The sequence below is a fragment of the Haliotis asinina genome, chromosome 8 (assembly GCF_037392515.1).
Source record: "Haliotis asinina isolate JCU_RB_2024 chromosome 8, JCU_Hal_asi_v2, whole genome shotgun sequence".
In the NCBI taxonomy this organism is placed as follows: domain Eukaryota; kingdom Metazoa; phylum Mollusca; class Gastropoda; order Lepetellida; family Haliotidae; genus Haliotis; species Haliotis asinina.
Window position 1 is genome coordinate 3566456 of NC_090287.1, and position 20597 is coordinate 3587052.

At 39.7% G+C, this 20597-nt stretch overlaps 2 protein-coding genes across 5 annotated transcripts in view; one reads left to right on the forward strand and one right to left on the reverse strand.

The window, feature by feature from the left end:
- Nucleotides 1-11: 11 nt before the first annotated feature.
- LOC137295383 (protein transport protein Sec23A-like) lies at nucleotides 12-14572 on the forward strand. 3 transcript variants are annotated; one of them, XM_067826721.1, is made up of 21 exons: nucleotides 23-125; nucleotides 1907-2134; nucleotides 2711-2768; nucleotides 3019-3105; nucleotides 3423-3500; nucleotides 4343-4501; nucleotides 4681-4769; nucleotides 5045-5189; nucleotides 5409-5567; nucleotides 5857-5972; nucleotides 6407-6530; nucleotides 7703-7873; nucleotides 8205-8311; nucleotides 8645-8798; nucleotides 8970-9121; nucleotides 9417-9504; nucleotides 9952-10038; nucleotides 10403-10558; nucleotides 10889-10954; nucleotides 12270-12293; nucleotides 13717-14572. In XM_067826721.1, the coding sequence occupies exons 2-21, from the start codon at nucleotides 1914-1916 to the stop codon at nucleotides 13804-13806; spliced, it is 2331 nt and encodes a 776-aa protein (XP_067682822.1). In that variant the 5' UTR covers nucleotides 23-125; nucleotides 1907-1913; the 3' UTR covers nucleotides 13807-14572. The 3 variants fall into 3 exon arrangements, with proteins under 3 accessions (XP_067682821.1, XP_067682822.1, XP_067682820.1); XM_067826719.1 differs by having other exon boundaries at nucleotides 25-140; XM_067826720.1 differs by lacking the exon at nucleotides 12270-12293 and having other exon boundaries at nucleotides 12-140.
- A 1979-nt stretch (nucleotides 14573-16551) lies between these two features.
- LOC137294427 (centrosomal protein CCDC61-like) overlaps nucleotides 16552-20597 on the reverse strand; it is a 35604-nt gene continuing 31558 nt past the window's right edge. Inside the window, exons 11-15 of one of the 2 annotated variants that reach the window (XM_067825435.1) lie at nucleotides 20346-20406; nucleotides 19653-19710; nucleotides 19369-19415; nucleotides 19006-19079; nucleotides 16552-17552 (exon numbers count right to left, since the gene is read on the reverse strand). In XM_067825435.1, the coding sequence (XP_067681536.1) occupies nucleotides 17455-17552; nucleotides 19006-19079; nucleotides 19369-19415; nucleotides 19653-19710; nucleotides 20346-20406 (338 nt within the window). In that variant the 3' untranslated portion in view covers nucleotides 16552-17454. Of the gene's footprint in view, nucleotides 17553-19005; nucleotides 19080-19359; nucleotides 19416-19652; nucleotides 19711-20345; nucleotides 20407-20597 lie in introns of both variants that reach the window. The other variant, XM_067825436.1, reaches the window with a different exon arrangement.

The following is a 20597-nucleotide window of genomic DNA, read 5'->3' on the forward strand; positions in this document are numbered from 1 at the left end:
GAATTCCCAATGACGTCAAAAAGCATTGTGGGCTACGTGGCATTCGCCATAGGTGTGATATGTAAGAATCAACGTCGTGTCCAAATTATCGTCATCTGTGAAAATCTGCGGTTTCCACGTCGCCGGTAACAGTTTGAAAGGTACGATAATCACTTCCCTTAACCACTTAGAATACTCCGTGGCGGGTTGTATACTTCACTTGATCTTATGTCAATCCAAAAAGAAGCCACTGATTTTTACTGTCGTCAGTGTCGATGTGTTTTCAGTATCAGCTGTCAAATTCCAACAGCGACATATTGTTGTTGCTAGATATATGGAACATTCAATGTAGTCTCTGAATACGTGGATGTTATTTAAAACTTACATTGTGTTTTACGACAATATATAAGACTGATTCTCTTGACTAACCTGTTCAGTGGAGGACACTGGTGGGATGGAATCTCTGATTATTCTGTGACAGTTTCACTATAATGTTTGTGCACAGTGAATAGAAATTAATTTTGGTTAATTTTTCACCGAAAAGGTCACGTCTTTGAAAGATAAGAGGATAGTATATATATTTTTTCATTTTGAATTACTGATCAGCAAAATGATTTTAAAGGATACCCAAGATTCCAGATATGTTCATTTGGGGATGGTGAGGTAGGTGTCAAATTAAATAAACTGTTGTTGATCATCATGGAAAGCTTTGAAAGCATTCTATTTGTCTATGAGTAGTGATCTGTTAGGATGCTTCTATTTATGGTCTGACGAATTAGTTGGATGTTTGTGTACAATATTGCCATGTTATCAAAGGCACATGATAGCATAAGCTAGTACTGAGCTAGATGGTGCTGACTGTGCTCAGCACCTCAGGAACACAATGTCTGTTGGTATAACCATGATCTGTCCACTTAAATTAAAATCAGTTTCTGATTATCAAAGCATCTGTACATCACGTTGAACAACAGGAAATTTCATTTTATGTAACTAAGGCTGTGAGATCGTTGTTATGCATTTTAGCTCCCCCTCCTCCCCAAGTTATCTTTTTGCTGGTAAAAATCCATAACATCAGGGTGATATGATACACAAACATCAAAGATAAAGAGCCTACCTACCCAGTGCTTCTGCTTTTACACCCAGCAGCTTTTCCTGGTGATTTATTCTAATCTAAAATCCAAAAAGGGTTCATTGCCATTATGTGTTATCAGTGTTACCATCAATAATTTCATGTTTATTGCCATTAGAAAACCGATACAATGCACAAAACAACATGGATGTTGTTTTTGTCGCAATTATCATCTTCACTGGATCTTTTGCATAGTGCCATTGACAAACATGTTTAGACATAGGATAATATTTCATAAGCCCCAAAACGTCATGTTATCCACAATAAAGAAGTTGACATCCATAAGTGTGGCTTTTCTTAAGATACAAAATACTTCAACATGTTCTTTGAATGTTTCTGTTGGGTATGATTTCAAGGTGTTATGAATACAAATAGTAATGAAAATTGTGATATTTTGACCAAACTTGCCATGTTAACTACTGTCAACACACAGTGTTTTGAACTGGACACATTGTATCATTTTTCTCTTCTTATGGACATTTGTTTGATTATAGAATATAAATGACTGGCAATTGCAAGAACTTTTCTTTTAGTTATATAATTTTTTGTGCAGCTGTTAGCTGATTGTGTCATTGAAGTGAAAAAATGAGACCACATGTTGATAAATCATAGTGAGACCACCCACTAATGATTCCCATGCTCATGGATCACAGTTTGTCATGCTGAGATCAGAACTTAACATCATATTGCTTTGTCATCATAAATCATTTTTATAGTTACCATTGCAATGATTTATGTAATTCAGACAGACAACATCCTGCAAGAAATTGTGCAATTTTAGATCTTGTTTGTTTACAGCCAGGCCATGGCTACCTACCAAGAATTCATTCAGCAAAATGAAGACCGAGATGGAGTGCGATTCAGCTGGAATGTGTGGCCATCCAGTCGTCTGGAGGCAACCAGGATGGTTGTACCCCTGGGTTGTTTGTTCACACCGCTAAAAGAGAGACCCGATCTCCCTCCCATTCAGTATGACCCTGTTTTGTGTACACGGCCGACATGCAGGGCAATCTTGAACCCGTATTGGTAAGTCTTGATCATTTCAGACACTTATCATACATATTTTGTCGATAATATGTAATATTCATGTCTTCTTGTTGTGCATCATCATTTGTGTAATATGACTCCCCCACCAGGTTTCAATATTTCAATAGTCTTGGAAGTATTTGTTTGTATATGATTAAGTAAATTATAATGTGTATGGCAAAAATATACTCATTGCTATACAAAATATGTGATGATACATGTTGCCATGGTAACCATTATTGGTAAATTTTCTAAAATTCAAGCTATGTTGATGAAACCAAACACTAGAATACTAACTGAAACTTTGAAATTTCCATCTTACGCAGATTCTCTAGTACTTCCCAGTTAGTTAAAAGTAGCTGTGACCTCTAGTCTATATGTTTGTCATACTTTATAAGGGTTGGACATTAAACATTGTTAAATAATCTGTTAAATAATACATTGTTAAATAATACATGTTATAGGTGCACCCCAAAAATGTTTGAGATTTTACTACAATGTACTATCTTTAACATTTATCAGACTGAATCTTACTTGCGGGCTAGTGCTACGACATAATATTCTTTTCACTTTCAGCCAAATTGACTACCGAGCTAAAGTATGGTCCTGCAATTTCTGTTATCAGAGGAATCCGGTGAGAGCAAAACTAATTTACCATGGTAACCAGGTTTAAACTGGCTTAGCTCTTTTTGTGTACTTTTAGAAATCTGTTAAACATGTCATGTCTGTTGCTCTGTTGATGTACATTTTTCACTTCAAAGTAGAACATTCTTTTAACTAGGGACAAATTTTATGGATAAACATCATCTTTATTCCGGTAATGCAATGTTTCGATCAACTTCAAAGATCACTGTAAGATTACCAATGTATCGCTTGTTCTACAGTTTCCCCAGCAGTATGCAGCCATATCTGAGGCTCACCAACCCGCTGAGATCATTCCTCAGTTCTCTACCATAGAGTACACAATCAATGTGAGTACTTATTGTGTGGCAGTATTTTCAAATATAGTGATGCTTTTACTATATTCTTTGAACATCATCCTTACATAAACAATAGTTATTTTCTCCACTGTTCATGAAGAAACCCAGAAACAAATATCAAGTTTATATTCTACATCTAGACTACCCATCTGTCTCCATGGTACTTGGTGAGACAATACCAGTATCTAATAATGACTGGTGATCCACATGTTCAGCATCTCTAAGTATTTCAGGGTCACTATAATACTTTCTGGAAATAGCAGTAACACCACCTTGACAGTGTAATAACAAGAGTTTGATTGTTACAGCGTGCAACATGCCACCCTCCCATCTACCTGATAGTGCTGGACACCTGTATGGAGGAGGAGGACCTACAGGCTCTCAAGGTAAACTGTACACCCCAGACCCCCAACCCCAGTCATTTTCACCCTCCCTCATCACACTGACCACCACCACAACCACTCATCATATCATACTCACTCCACCTCCCTCATCTCGCTCACCCCACCTCCCCTCACCACTCTCATCCCCTCATACTCACTTCACTTCCCCTCATCTCGCTCACCCCACTTCCCCTCATTGCGTTCACCCCACCACCCCTCACCACTCCCATCCCCCTCATACTTACTCCACCTCCCTCATCTCGCTCACCCGACCACCCCCTCACCACTCTCATCTAATCATACTGACTCCACCTCCCTCACCACTCTCATCCCCTCATACTCATTCCACCTTCCCTCATCTCGCTCACCCCACCACCCCTCACCACTCTCATCCCCTCATACTCCCTCCACCTCCCCTAATCTTGCTCTCCCCACCACCCCTCACCACTCCAATCCCCTCATACTCACTCCACTTCCCCTCATCTCGCTCATCCCACCACCTCTCACCACTCTCATTCCCTCATACTCGTTCCACCACTCCTCATCTCGCTCACTCCACCCACTTATCACTATTCATCACTCTCAACCCTTAATAACATTCACCACCACCCTCTCACCTTTGTCATCAACATCCATGCCCCCAATCACACCCCCTCATTACTCTCACCCCATCATCACTCTCAACACCCTCACCTCTCTCAACACCCTGATCAGTCTCAACACCCTCAAAAGACACCCCCGTCATTACACGTTCTCTCGCCACCTCACCACTTTTACCACCTTGTCTCTCACACCCACATTTTGTATGTATGGTGTTGTGGTGATGTCAAGATTTTGTTTCCCAGGAGTCCCTGCAGATGTCTCTCAGTTTGCTTCCTCCCAACGCCCTCATCGGACTCATCACATTTGGCAAGATGGTCCAGGTTCATGAGCTTGGCAGTGAAGGGGTGTCGAAGAGCTATGTGTTCAGAGGAAACAAGGACCTCACTGCCAAACAGATACAGGTAAGCCTATAACATCAAGCTAGAATGGCCAAGATTCCCAATAATTCTCACCAAGGAGGAGTCATGTCATTTATGTGCCAAGTATCAGAAGAGCTTGTTTACTCAAGCTCGAAGCATCAAATGAAGTGTTTGAATGGATTTCACTCATATTTTTATATTAACTTGACATTATGTTTCAGGAAATGCTTGGTATTGGTCGTGCAGCAGCTCAGCCCCAGCAGAGGGGCCCCCAGGGTATGAACCAGCAGTATCAGCTGCCTATGAACAGGTACAGTATACATAGAGACTCTCTACATCCCATACTGCACTCAGCACAGTTACACATATAGGGATCTAACAAATTCAATAATATACAATCATTGGAAAAACACACTTCAGATATTGTACAGATGCCACTTATCATGTTTTTCTCGTATTTCTTGGACAGTCCGATGTGCATAAGATATTTCAACATTAATACTTAGAACCTGTCTTGGCACATGATTTCCCCTTCTGTAGTTGATAACAGGTGTTCATCGTATTGACCCATGTTTCTGTGTCCAGGTTTCTGCAGCCAGTGCACAAGTGTGACATGAGTCTCACAGACCTGTTGGGAGAACTACAGCGTGACCCATGGCCTGTCAGTCAGGGCAAGCGACCTCTCCGCTCAACTGGTGCAGCCCTGTCCATCGCTGTCGGACTTCTAGAGGTGAGAACGGAGTAGAGTATATCACACAACTATTTTTACCATTGCAGTCTTATTACATTTCTGTTTTCTAATTCCCATGAAACAATGAAAGAAAAAGCTTTCATTGATCATTTGATTTGACATTTTCTGCTTACATTGTGTAGTTTATTGTTTCTAGTTCCAGTTGACAATGTTTACCTGACACCTAGTCTGACCACTATCCCACCATTGTACTTGCAGTGCACATTCCCCAACACTGGAGCACGTGTCATGCTGTTTGTGGGTGGGGCATGTACCCAGGGTCCAGGGATGGTGGTGGGGGATGAGCTGAAGTACCCCATCAGATCCCACCACGACATAGAGAAGGACAACTGCAAGTACATGAAGAAAGCCATGAAGGTGAGGTTATGCTCCAGGCACCCTGGTGATCTGATACTATTTGTTTATGAGGTTATGATGCTTAAGTTAGATGCTATTGATAAACATAATGATTCCAATGATGTACAGTTTTTGTCATAGCCAGTTCATGCCTGTCTTTTTCTATGACACTGCACAATAATCAGGACATGGCACACACTAAAACTACAGTGACCTGGTAACATACTGACAACTGTGTTATGAACACAGATCTATCACCCTACTACAACACATGCCTCCAGCTAACAACCTTGATACATTCTCCTTCCAGCACTATGAAAGCCTCTCCAATCGGGCTGCAACAAATGGCCATGTGATAGATTTGTATTCCTGTGCTCTGGATCAAACAGGACTGCATGAGATGAAGTTCTGTCCTAAATACACAGGGTAAGAACCAGATATCCAGGGCCTAGATTTTCGAAACTCACTTTGCACTAAGATAGTCATAATTTAATGTATGGCACTTATGACTATCTTAGCACTAAGAGTGCTTCAAAAATATAGATGTACAGTTTGGGTTTCATTAAAACAACAACCAATTTCATGAAGTGTCTTCCCTTGGCTAGTAACTGTGGGATGAACAGGGTGCTCTTGCAGCCTGTCCTTTCACATTTACTCATCAACCTAAACATATGAGGGACAAGTTTGTTCATGTAGTATCTGAACAAGGTCCTATATGATTAGGGCAAGTGCATTATGACCATGATGCTGTACAACTTTGAATAAGTCGAGGAATGAGGAAATCAGTGGCTACTTTCTCTGAAAACTGTCTCTATACCTCCAGGACTTATACATGTTAACCAAACCTTTCACTCTTTCAGTGGCCACATGGTAATGGGAGACTCGTTCAACACATCTCTGTTCAAACAGACCTTTCAGAGAGTGTTTGCCAAGGACATGAAGGGGGAATTCAAGATGGCCTTTGGTGCAACAGTAGAGGTCAAAGTAAGTCTTACACTCACTCGGGTGGGAATGTATTGTTGCTAATATGCCTGTAGTGGAATGAACCTCAGGGCCTACTTGCCCAAATTTATCTTAGTGCTATGATCACTGATACGCTCATACTCCAACAGACTAACACCACTGATATTGCTGTTACAGAGCTAGACTGACAACATGCTGTCTATGGTCTCTTGAATACAGAAGTTTCACATTACACTGTCTTATCATTAGAGTTAGGGTTAATTAAATGCAGAAGAAGCATGTATGATGGCTTGCATTGTTGTCATCACGCCCAGAGGGGCTGGGTTGTTGTCATCACACATTGATGGGTTGAATTGTTGTCACTTTTCCCTTATGAAGTACGTTGTTATGATTATGCCCTGATGGGCTGCATTGTTGTCATCCCATGGTGGGCTGTGTCATCACTGATGAGCTGGATTGTTGTCATCTCATCCTGATAGGCTGGATTGATGTCATTGCTGTGTTGTTATCACACCCCGATGGGCTGGACTGTAATCCCCTTGTGGGCAGGGTCATCATTACCGATAGATTGGATTGATGCCATCACACCTTATGGTCTTGGATCGTCGTCATCTCGCCCTTATGGGTTGGAATGTTGTTGACACACACATATGGACTGCAGTGTTGTTATCGCACCCTGGTGGGCTGGGTTGTCATCACCGATAGGCTGGATTGTTGTCAGCACATATTGATGGGTTGGATTGATTGGCCCTTACCGTTATGGGCTGCATTGTTGTTACTACACCCGGGTGGGCTGATTGTTGTCATCTGGGCAGGTTCATCATTACTGATGACTAGGTTGTCGTCATGACACCCTGATGGTTTTGATTGTTGTCATCCCCTGGTGGGCAGGGTTGTCATCACTGATGGGCTGGATTGTTGTCATCATTACACCCTGATGAGCAGGGTTGTTGTCATTATGCCCTGATGGGCTGGATTGTTGTCATACCCTGGTGGGTTGGATTGTTGTCATCATGCCCCTAAGGTCTTGGTTGTCATCGTATTGTTGGTCTGGATTGTCATCATTACACCCTGATGGGCTGGGTTGTTGTCATCATGCCTAGGTGGCCTGCCCTTATTTATATACTTATTGTCTTTGTATGAAGCTTGAATGTTTTCTGTGCAGTATGAATATTTGTACACATTTATTTCAGACGTCTCGTGAGTTGAAGGTGTCCGGTGCTATTGGTCCATGTGTGTCTTTGGCGGTGAAAGGACCGTCAGTATCTGACACAGAGATAGGTCTAGGGGGAACGTGTCAGTGGAAGATGTGTGGGCTTTACCCAAACAGTACCCTCAGTATGTTCTTTGAAGTGGTCAATCAGGTAAGCAGTAATTGTCTGCTCAGCTGTATGTTCATCATGGTCTATTCAGCTCTATTCATCATAAACCAAGAATGTCTACTACACAGAATGCAAAGCTTATTGGAGTGATCTGTGGATGTATTTCAAAAGAAAGAACACTGAGACTTTTGTTAATTCTTTCACAAGAAAGTGTTACCATGAAAAATAAGCTGACTCTTTTCAGTGCAGAAAATGGAGTAAAAGGTTAAATATATACTGGATACTGTTTAGAAATTTACATCACTTGTTGGGTTATATGCCATTGTGATCACTTGTACCTAAAGCTGACTGTGTCAGTGTGTCTGTGTTCAAGCACAATGCACCAATACCACAAGGAGGTCGAGGCTACATACAGTTCATCACACAGTATCAACACTCAAGTGGCCAGAGACGAATCCGTGTTACCACAACAGCTAGGAAGTAAGGGTTTCTCCTTCAAACCATCTTTTTGTTTACTGCGATTCCCATGCCTGCAGCGATTTTAGCCAATGTCCAAAGTGGACTTCGTGGTAAATTGTGCTAACTGATTCATAGATATGCCTTTAAAGGTAACTTTAGTTCATCAGGTGATTAGTGATCAGCCTTAGAGATGGATAGATCCATTGCTTCTTACAAATTGACAACTGTTTTGTATCATCAGACCACAATGGCATGATACCCTGGTATGTTTGGTTCAGTCTAGGTACTCTAGAGATATGGTTTACAGCTACAGTAAATCATTCACCCTTTTTAACGTTTCCCTGTGTGTTCCAGTTGGGCGGATGCCAGCACCAACATCCAGCACATAGCTGCAGGGTTCGACCAGGAAGCTGCAGCAGTGCTGATGGGGAGGATAGCCGTATACAGAGCTGAGACCGACGATGGCCCTGATGTTCTACGGTGGCTCGATAGGATGCTTATTAGATTAGTAAGTTAATTATCAAGTCGAGTATCAAGTCAAGTTAATTATTGACATTCTGATAATTTGTAGATCCTATAAATAATGATGTACCAGTTTATATAGTTTTCAGAGTTAGAGCTTGTTTTTAAGGTTTATCATTATGTATGGGGTGTGTAATGAGTTATTTTTGTGTTCCAGTGTCAAAAGTTTGGAGATTATCATAAGGAAGACCCAAACTCATTCAGGTTCTCAGAGAACTTCTCACTTTACCCTCAATTTATGTTCCACCTTCGACGATCACAGTTCCTTCAGGTCTTTAACAACAGTCCAGATGAGACCTCATATTACAGGTACGGATGATGATGATGATGATGATGATGATGATGATGCAATCAAGTGATCAATTAATCACATAATCAGAATCCAGAATCAGATTTGAAAAGGCACATGTTTCGATATTTAATGATAATACTTCAAGGTATGATTTGTTTATAGTTGTGATAGAAGTTCAAAAGACCTATTTATCTGTGTCAGATGATTTGACATTGCCTTCAGTATAAGATTGTATTTGAACTAGTGAGGTTATTGAAGTAGCAAGGTTTCTTGTTTAGTGGTATATTATTTGTCTATTGTGGTATTTTCCAGACACATGTTGAATGTGGAAGACTTGACGCAGTCACTCATCATGATCCAGCCTATACTGTATGCCTACTCCTTCACAGGACCGCCAGAGGTACAGGCATTTACAATATTTCATATCTTCAGAAATGTTCTCGATGAATTAAATGTTCAGGTTTATGAGTTAAATGAGTGAGTGAGTATGGTTTTACACCACCTTTAACACTATTTCAGCAATATCGTGGGGATGCCAGAAATGGGCTTCGCACATTGTACCCATGTGGGAAATGAACCCAGGTCTTTAGCATGACGAGCGTGTGCTTTAACCATTAGGCTAATCCACTGTCACAAAAGAGAAAGTCTATGTATAAAATAATTTTTGAAATACATATCTGAGACTTAGCACATTTAGGACTGACTCATTGGTAAACAATCAACAGCTTTTGTCTTGCTCTTTATTTTCTTATCCTGGATTGTTAAACGTTTTTATCTGTTTGTGTTTGAAAATGTATTGGCAGATGTGTATGGTAGGGGTGTAATGGAACATTTGTGTTTATTTCAGCCAGTGCTCCTTGACACCAGCAGTATACAGCCGGACAGAATCCTCCTGATGGACACCTTCTTCCAGATAGTTATATATCATGGAGAGGTGAGGGACTCCAATATCAAGCTCATGGATACAGGGAGTTATTCTCCTCTGTTTTCAATGTTTATGTGACTGTCACCTTTTTGAACATGACTTGATCCAGTTCCTACATTCATGCAATCATTTGTGTTGCCATAGAAAGAGAGAGATACTGACCAAATTTCACAGCAAAGTTGAATTATTGAGTAAAGGGTCTGCTCAGACTGACAAATATTTACTGGGGCAAATTTTTAGTAAAGTGGATGGTATGTGTAGCTTGTGTTTACTAATGACCAGTAGGGTGAACATTATTACACTAACTGGTGTTCGCCAATGTTGTGGGGTGATTCACAGCTTGCCTATGTCGACAATTCTCACTCTGTATCAGACAATTGACCAGTGGAAGAAGCAGGGCTACCATGACTTACCTGAGTACGAGAACTTCAAACAGCTGATGCAGGCACCAGTGGATGACGCCCAGGAGATTCTACAGACCAGGTTCCCCATGCCAAGATACATTGTCACTGAGTCCCAGGGATCACAGGTCAGTGACAGGTCACTCTGACATCAACAAGAAATATTGTCACATGTTTTATGTGAAATCTGTTTCTTAACTTACAGCCTACAGTGTGTGTTTGACCAAAGGTGTATTGTCAGACAAACTTTCAATAATTTTGTAACCATCATTTGCTGACATTGCAATATACGTCAGCCTACTGATGTACTAGTCTTTTCTTCCAAGATTCTATTACCATGGTATCTAAGGATGGAACATTTGTAATTGATATTAAACAGTTTACATTTGAATATCAAACATTGGTGATAGTCTCAATAGATATAAAATGTAATTAGAACTGTCCACTATTTGTTTCAGGCTCGGTTCTTGCTCTCCAAGGTGAACCCATCACAGACACACAATAACGCATATGGATGGGGACAGGTACGCTTGATAGCATTTACCTCCCGTAGTTTGAACATCAGCATGATGTTGAATTGTTGCCCTTAATATTTAGTACATCTCACAAATGTGTGTATGGATGAAATTTGGTTTTTGCATCCTGTAGTATAGGAGTCATGTTACTTGATTGGGTAAAATTAATTCATTTTGTAGTTTTTTAATAAACCTGTGTTATGCATTTTGTTGCCATGTCTTTGTGAAATAATAACATAAGCTTGTCCCTTTGAAGACCTGTGAAGGTCTGGGGTAGAATAAACCTTCAGTAACCTATGCTTATCATAAGAGGTGACCATGCTTGTCGTAAGAGGCGACTAACAGGATTGGGTGGTCAGGCTTGCTGACTTAGTTGACACGTCATCGGTTCCTAATTGCGCAGATCAATACTCATGCTGTTGATCATTATATTGTCTGGTCCAGACTCGATTGTTTACTGACTGCTTCCATATAGCTGGAATATTCTGAATAGGGCGTAAAACTTAACTCACTCACTTTGAAATGACAAATCTCTAGGACTCAAAAATGTCTTAATCATCTTGTTGAGCATTGGATTCAGAAATCAGTTTTGGATGAAACTTAAATGATTGAAGTGATAGATGAGATATCTACTTTGTAACTCCAATAAGTCATACATCTTCTTTCAGCCATCGACAGGGGTGTGTAAACACTGTCATTTTTGTCTTGATTGTCATGTGAACCACTTGTCATGTGCAGTGTGAAACTAACGTGGTTGTTGAAACTGGCATGATAAAGCTAACAGCGTACAGTGGCAGGACCAGAAGGAGATTGGCCTGGATTATTTAAATTCAGTATCATATTCTGAAATATTATTCACTAAAACAACTGTTTTTGCTACAGATTTCATGATAGATGTAAGAGAGCTGTACATCACATCCTGTATTGAAGATCTAAGGCCAATCCTCTTTTGGAAACATTTTATAACATTTCACACACTTTTTTGTTGTATTTTTAATCACGATTTGAATCTTGAATGATGTGTGCCGAAATGTTCTTGCTTGAAAATTGAGGAACAACTGACTATTAAAAAAAAAACATGTTTGTTTCTTAGGACCACATTTTTCAGCAATCATTACTTGTACACATGAAGAATGTTGCCTAGCAATACTTCTAGCTGTTCTGACACCTTGATGTTTGTTACGAAATAATGATGATGTCTACTAGAGTCATCTCCCTACGTGAATGATATTGGCTGTTAGCATGAGTTTGTGTTGCATGAGTTGCATAGCCCTTCATTTGTAGCATTAATGAGTTTGACCTTCACCTTCACTCTGCTGTCTAGGTCATCACAACTGGGGGCCCAGAGGTAGTATGCTCCGTCATACCTAGGGGAGCGGACCCACAATTACTTAGTTTGTCCATAATGGGAGGTGGCTTTGGGGAATGATTCTTTAAAAACTGTGCCAGACTCAGCAGTGTTGCCTGTGCTAATCATTTTGTACTCAGATTTTGAATACGATCATTCAGAGATATTGTCAATTTGGTTGCTTGGTTTTTTCAAAGCTTAAATTCTTGTGTTTATTGTACGTTAATATCCTTAAAAAATAACATCAGTTCAATACAATCTTTTTGAGATGTGCAAAATTGTAGTAAAACATTAACTTGCTTCTAAGCAACGTTACCTTTTGTTACCATTGTGGCCACCAGATAATATCCACTGGTTTCTAAAGTTTTCTAAGTTTTCAAGCAGAGGTGCCTTATGAGGGATGAAGCTGTCAAGCTCAGTAACACTGGTGAATGGACTATTTCTTACGGTAACTTTAAACCTAAAACCAGCAAATATTATTACCATTATTTCATTGACACTGTTTTGAGTGTGCTCATGAACACAGATAGTAACAAGAAACCAAATTGGCTTTCTAAAAACTGAAATATACATTTCAAAGACTGAGTGACTGTGGTGACTCATGTGAGAAGTCATTGTTATCACCCCACATACTTCACCAGCTTTTGTAGGAAGAATTGATCGAATAAGGGTAACATTGTCACAAATACCTCTTTACCTGAAACCTGCTATGTAACACCAATTGTGTGGATGTTTTATGGCACAGTTTTAGTATCATTACTCAAGGAAGGTTGTGCTTGTGGTTTTGGGCAAGGAGGGTATGGTACCTGTACATGGAGATTGTCCTAATAGAGCCTATCACATGCAGATGTCTTACCCTGTGTCCTGACAATTTAGGAAACACAATCTGAATTGTTCCCCTTCATCATCTGCATGTGATTATATCTATGGTATGATATTGTTTGTTGACCTCACACCTTGAGATGATTGTCTGTCTCTGTGTCCCTGTGTCCCACTTCATGCCATTGTCCGTTTGTGATGTGTGTTTTCAAGGTCAGCTGAGTACTCCATTAACCAGACTGATGTAGTAAGAACAGACCTAACAGCCTAGTAGGATTGTATCAAGATGCGTTTCTTAGTAAAATGAATGGTTCTTTGTTACTCACTTTGGGGAATTCACAATGAGTCTGTATCACATCATGCCAATTCTTCCTGAAAGTCACTGTAGTCATCTATAGTATCTGATACTTCATACCTTAGTATTTTTATATGCACTTGTTTGTTGCCCCCAAAACCTTCACTCACTGTTTGATTAATTCAGATCTCATTTGCTCTTATGATTCACAACTGAAATTTTTTCTCTAATTTTGGTTTAGTGAAAACTCTAACATTTGTTAAATCTGAAAGAATTTCAAGTTCATTACAATGCATCTGTTTGTTGCAGGATGGCGGTGCCCCTGTACTGACAGATGATGTGAGTCTGCAAGTGTTCATGGATCACCTGAAGAAGCTGGCTGTTTCCTCGTCATCCTGATTAGTACCAACCCTCATCTAGTACCGACCGATTCCATCTGGCTTGATGTAGACACAATGCTTGCTGCTGTATAACACCACACCCTCACACAGTTCTGGTGATGGCACCACCAGGATCATGAAAGATTTGTTGTGTGTGTGTGTGTGTGTATGGCTGTCTGTCCGACATGTTGAGAAAACAGACTCTCCATATGTGTGGATTAGCAACTAGATGATGCTTGAAGTGCTGTAACGCCAATGCAAAGACAATACATGTGATTTTGCTACCAGTGATGCATGTTTTCTGCACAATATTATCTGGATGTTCCTTAGTCAGCAAATATTCTGGAGAGTGTACAGTGACAACATTGTTCTCTCTGTACAGACATCTTTGGATTTGCCAAAGAAACAATTATCACATCTTGCCATCTAAGGCACCTTAAACTTGTTATATTGCCTTTGAACTTAAAACATTATCAAATAGGTATGTTCCAATTATAAAATGCTTTGTCTGACGCAAGATAATGTTGAGAGTTAAATGGTGCAAATTAGATTTTCATGGCCAAAGGTTATGGATGTTAGGGATGACAATGTACATAAAGTACAATGTAATTTTATGATGGTCGTATTGATAGTATATGCAAGAAGAATAAAGGTTAGTTCTGTGACATTATCAATTGTGAAAATAGACATGAGTAACAGATATCAAACGTGAATTGCATGTTTTATTGTATTTATATCTATTGTTAAATGTTGTCTTCTCTTGAAAATAAATATAACAATCTGCAGAGGATACTGTGCCTGTCATGGGTAGAAAAGATAGTAACCACATACCTCCAGAGTGAAATCTATGTCCTCACGCATTTTATTCCTTGTACATGTACTTGCAAGTTTGTCTTATGAAGAACAGAATCGCAGCCCAAATGTGAATTCCTTGATCCCAGATTGATTCACTTTTTTCACATGGAGGATAGTAATACTATTAATATTAAGTTTCACCTGCTTAATGCTTCACTCTGCAACATTCGGACAATAATCTGCATGTCCATTGATTTACATAGAGGTAATTCATATTGCCTGGGATGACCCAAGTCAGAGAGGAAAGTCCAGTTCCATTTACTCTGACATGCACGCACATTAACCTGTGATTTTGATTTGTTTGTTGTTTAACACCACACTGAACAATATTCAGCATATTCAATAGGATGGTGTTAAAAAAATATTCACTTTGGACCAGATAATCCAGTGATCAACCACATGAGCATTGACCTATGCAATGTATTCAGTTGAAACATACTAGATGTTTTTATCAAATTATCTTAACAGGCAATGACAGACTATGATGGGATATCAGAATGCTGGCAGACATATCCAAACAAGCGACCTTGCAGCTCACTTTATGCACACAGCTCCATTTGTACCTACCTCATGTTCAGCTGTAGCCTTGAAACCCCACACTCAGCAAAATCTTCATACTTGTCATGTGTTCAAGACATGGAAGTACTAAAATGAAATGCTTAAGTTGTATTTATATGAATATTTTTGTCTTCCTGTTTTTCTTCCCAGCTCAATATATGCTTAGTCCAAAAATCCATCAGATGTTGTGAGGAATCTTGGCGTTCACATTGATTCTTCTTTGACGTTCAATGCCCATGTCAACCAAGTGAGCAAAGTATGCTTCTTCCATCTCCGGTCGATCAGCAACATTCGCCAGTACTTGACTTCTGCAGCAACTCAAGCCCTGGTTCGAGCTCTGGTAACATCCAGGCTCGACTATTGCAACAGTGTTCTTTCTGGCATTAACTCCAATCTGGCTGTTAAACTGCAGAGGATACAAAACACCTCTGCCCGCATTATCAGTAGAACTTCCAAATGTGCCCACATCACTCCTATCCTGAAAGAACTCCACTGGCTACCAGTCAAAGCAAGAATTGACTTCAAAATACTCTGCCTGACATATAAATGTCTTCGTGGCTTGGCCCCTTCCTACCTGTCTAACCTGCTTCACCCATATGTACCAGCCTGCACCCTCCGTTCCAACTCTCAGAATATTCTTGTGATACCCACCTACAGACTGAAATCTTTCGGACACCGCAGCTTCTCCTACACAGCACCAGTCCTCTGGAATGCTCTTCCATGTGATATCAAAGACTCTAAAAGTTTTGACAGTTTCAAAGCAAAACTGAAAACCCACCTTTTCTCAGTATACTTCACATAATTTAACCCATCTTCATCTTTGTACATATTTCTATTTATTTCTGTAGCGCTTTGAGCATACATAAGGGCGTGGAAAAGGCGCATTATAAATGTGCATTATTATTATTATTATTAGTCCCGTTCAACCAGGCCCTTGTTGGTTCTGGGTATATGCATCAAGTGGAACTAAAAGGTTCCACAGCAGATCACTGCCCCTTAAATGGATTCTGTCAGACACATAAACCTGAAGTGTACTTCTCACTATGTGTTACGTCATCTTTTAACTTCCCAGAATAACGGCATTTGAGGTTTTTGTTTTGCATGGACAGGTTTTACTTTTCGCTAGTCTTCTGAGGTTTTACCTTTTGTTAGTAAGACTTCTTCCCAGGTTTTACTTTCTGCAATCATCTTTTCCAAGTCTATATGAACATCAACATTCAAATGATATATGAGTGTTTGAAGTCAGTTGCAAAACATCGTTCAAGATTAAGCTCAAAGTGCAAATGTTTTCCTGTGCAAGACTGGAACTGCAACTCTCAGATTTGTAGACAGATGTGGAAAAACAACAAGATGGCATCTATCTTCATTTATTTAATGTTGTATTTACACTGTACAAATTGTTCCCATAATTACATAAACTGACAAGGACCTCTAACTGCGAAAACTTAACGAGAAATTGTAGAACTCCCATGTCAGCATCCTTAAGATTCTCACCAACGAGATATCATTCATAGCAGCAAACTGGATAACAGGTTCTCTCATCTGGAGGAGGTCATGTGTTCCAACAAATACTTGGAACAGGAACTAGTTTCACAAAGGTCCAGTTACTAGTTTGTATACAGAATGCTCACCTACATGCAGCTATATGTTTGTTGTTACTTCTGCCATGTAAATTAGAAGCGTAAAAGGCCTTCGTAAGATTGATAGACACACTCAATATCCACACATGGGAATGCCATGAGCTGCATGCTAGTTACATACAGAGTCAAGCAGAAATGATTATGTACAAATGAGCAACCACCATCATAAATATGTCAGTCTAAACTGTATTTACATTATCAATTCAGTAATACTGTATTCACTCGTACACTGTGACTGTTACACCAGCGTACATGTACTCTCATGAAAATGGCAGTGGTACATTATTCCAGTATATTAAGATACAATTGGTGTTTTAAGTTGTTACGATATCATGTAAAACATTCTAGCAAGTGTAAAACAGCATCAGTAAAACTCAAAAGGCTCAAACAGGATGAGAGTTGAATATGATGTCACCCATGTTAAAATTGCAATGACACTCCCAAAAACAATTATCCAACAAAGTATTTTCAATGGATAATAATTCTGACTTCATTATATTTATAGACTTCACAATGATACTTGTAGATCCTTAACACAGGAATGTACAGAACACTTTAGTCGGTTTGGAACTTGGGGACTTGAACTAGACCCAGATCACATGTGACAGATTACATCATGAGAGGCTGGCCTTCATCAGCTGTTGGAGCCTGTTTAGTCGTTCATCAATGTCACATATCTCAGCGGATCGGTCGAAATACTCGCTCTCATTATCTGTAACAATAAAGAGAATATACTGCAAGAAGATAATACATGAATCTCATATACACCACCATTTGTTTGATGGTGCAACTATTAGGGTTGGCAGGTCATATTTTGTCTAAGGAGTGGAAACATCAACTCAGTGTTACTGTAGCTAGGGTTTGTTTGATGGTGCAACTATTAGGGTTGGCAAGTCATATTTTGTCTACGGAGTGGAAACATCAACTCAGTGTTACTGTAGCTAGTGTTTGTTTGATGGTGAAACTATTAGGGTTGGCAAGTCATATTTTGTCTAAGGAGTGGAAACATCAACTCAGTGTTACTGTAGCTAGTGTTTGTTTGATGGTGCAATTGTTAGGGTTGGCATGTCATATTTTGTCTAAGGAGTGAAAACATCAACTCAGTGTTACTGTAGCTAGTGTTTGTTTGATGGTGCAATTGTTAGGGTTGGCATGTCATATTTTGTTTAAGGAGTGGAAACATCAACTCAGTGTGACTGTAGCTAGTGTTTGATGGTGCAGCTATTTGGGGTTGGCATGTCATATTTTGTCTCAGGAGTGGAAACATCAACTCAGTGTGACTGTAGCTAGTGTTTGATGGTGCAGCTATTTGGGGTTGGCATGTCATGTTTTGTCTCAGGAGTGGAAACATCAACTCAGTGTGACTGTAGCTAGTGTTTGATGGTGCAGCTATTTGGGGTTGGCATGTCATGTTTTGTCTCAGGAGTGGAAACATCAACTCAGTGTGACTGTAGCTAGTGTTTGATGGTGCAGCTATTTGGGGTTGGCATGTCATGTTTTGTCTAAGGAGTGGAAACATCAACTCAGTGTGACTGTAGCTAGTGTTTGATGGTGCAGCTATTTGGGGTTGGCATGTCATGTTTTGTCTCAGGAGTGGAAACATCAACTCAGTGTGACTGTAGCTAGTGTTTGATGGTGCAGCTATTTGGGGTTGGCATGTCATGTTTTGTCTCAGGAGTGGAAACATCAACTGATACTGTAGCTAGTGAATGAAATGCAAAATTGACAAAGTTTATGGACACCAACTTCATTATTACAAGAGAATGAAATTTTGATACAGACTCTTGTACCGTTGTAAGCAGGAATGTAACATACAGTGGTGGCAAAGTATATATACTGAGTGTATGTTACATTCCTGCTTGACAACGGAACAAGAGTCTGTATCAAAATTTCGTACTCTCGCAATAAAGTTGTCATCCATAATGTTTGTCAGTTTTGTACTTCCCAGCTTCTAAAATGTCACTCAAAAACGCTGGTGAATAAATGTGTTTTCATGCAGCAGTGAGCAATATTCCAGCTCCAGTTCAGCAGGAATAACCAACTCAGGACTGTCCACCTCCTATTGATGGCATGGGTATATCTCAGTCTGTTCACACCACACATACTTTAGGATTTGATCTAGATATTTAAGTTTTTAAGTGGACAACAGTTCAAGCTGCACCCACCACTGTCAGGGTAGTTCTCCTTGTTCCTCACAGTTCTCTTCCGCCCACAGTCCGAGTCAGGGGTACTGGCCAATGTAAACCAGTCAAGGATTATTATAGTATTTGTACACTGATGTATCTATACTGATATATGCATTGATGTATCTGTATTATTAGATATTTGTATTGCATATAGACCTCAGACATGCTATATCAAACACACAACATTACAATTACTGAGAAATATAATTTTCTACTGACTTGTAGGGTTATTTGGCCATAAACTCAGAGTTGGTAATTGTGATTTGAAACCTGACTGACTAATCAGAAATTTATTCCTCATCAGGATGTTTGGCAATATCATCAAGATGAAACAAAGGATATATTTTCTTTTTTGGATTGACTGGTGCTCTCCTTGTCTCCTTTCTTGGCTGAAACACAAAACACATTCACTTAAAGGAAGATGTATAAAAATGTATCAGAAAGTCTCATTAAGTCCAAATTCCTATTTAACCATAATTAGAGACTGAGGGAGTATGTGTTTATGCCAATGTTAGTAATATTCTCACAATATCAATACCACCAGGGTACCCCACCACCATAATATGCCTGCATCTGATGATACACAGCTGAAACTGGGAAAAGTTGGACAGTCTTGTTATACATACCACACCAGGACTTGTTTGGAATGAAGCTCTCTTTTGTTTGGAATTATTGTTGTAGTTCCTGAAAATCCAAACATTGGGAACTTATAGTGATATTTCAAAGACATCTGTCTCATGAGGCCAGATTTTCTTCATAACAGAACACAGGGAATAGATGCTGGAATTTCAACAAGGCACTATCACCTGGGGTTTAATCAGTCAGGGTGCCCGCATTATGGTGAGTATTTCCCCTGATGAGAACTAACTTACCATTGTTGTTCCTGTGACACATAAAGGTGGACACATTGTGGTGACTATTATTCCGTAGTTCCAAATATCCCAACATGTATCAGTGCTGCCTGTCCGATGTCTAACAGCACAAACAGTTGATACAGTGAGTGACATGCTGTCAGACTGTGACGGCAATTAGCAATTTGCATAACAGAAAGCCAGTCCTTCCTCCATGTACAACCAACTGTGGCACCCCAAGTACATACAGGTTAAACTGGTCCCCAGCTACCAAAACTCATATTTTAATGTAAGAGGTGGTTAGACTAGTTCATGCATGTGCTTGTATGCCAGTTGCACATCAATACTAATGCATACAAGGATATGTGACAATCAACACTATAATCTTGTCTTGAAAAGGAATAACTTCATACATGGTAAAAAGGTCTACTACTGTACAGCCAAGGAACACAGACCCTCTGTACTTACCTCAACCCTCTATAGGAGGAATCTGACATCCCACCATCACTCAGGTCTCCTTGACTGCCCACTGGTAGGGGAGAAAAATATTAGTTTACTGCTAATGGTGCTTTGATATGAAAGTTTGTTGACACATATCATAAATGATGCAGTTTCAGTCGGTACATGTCATATTTATGTAGTTCGGTTATCAGACTGTATACCTAGGTGAGACACTTGTGGCTGTTATAATTCTTTCAATTACAGCAGATATAGAAAGAA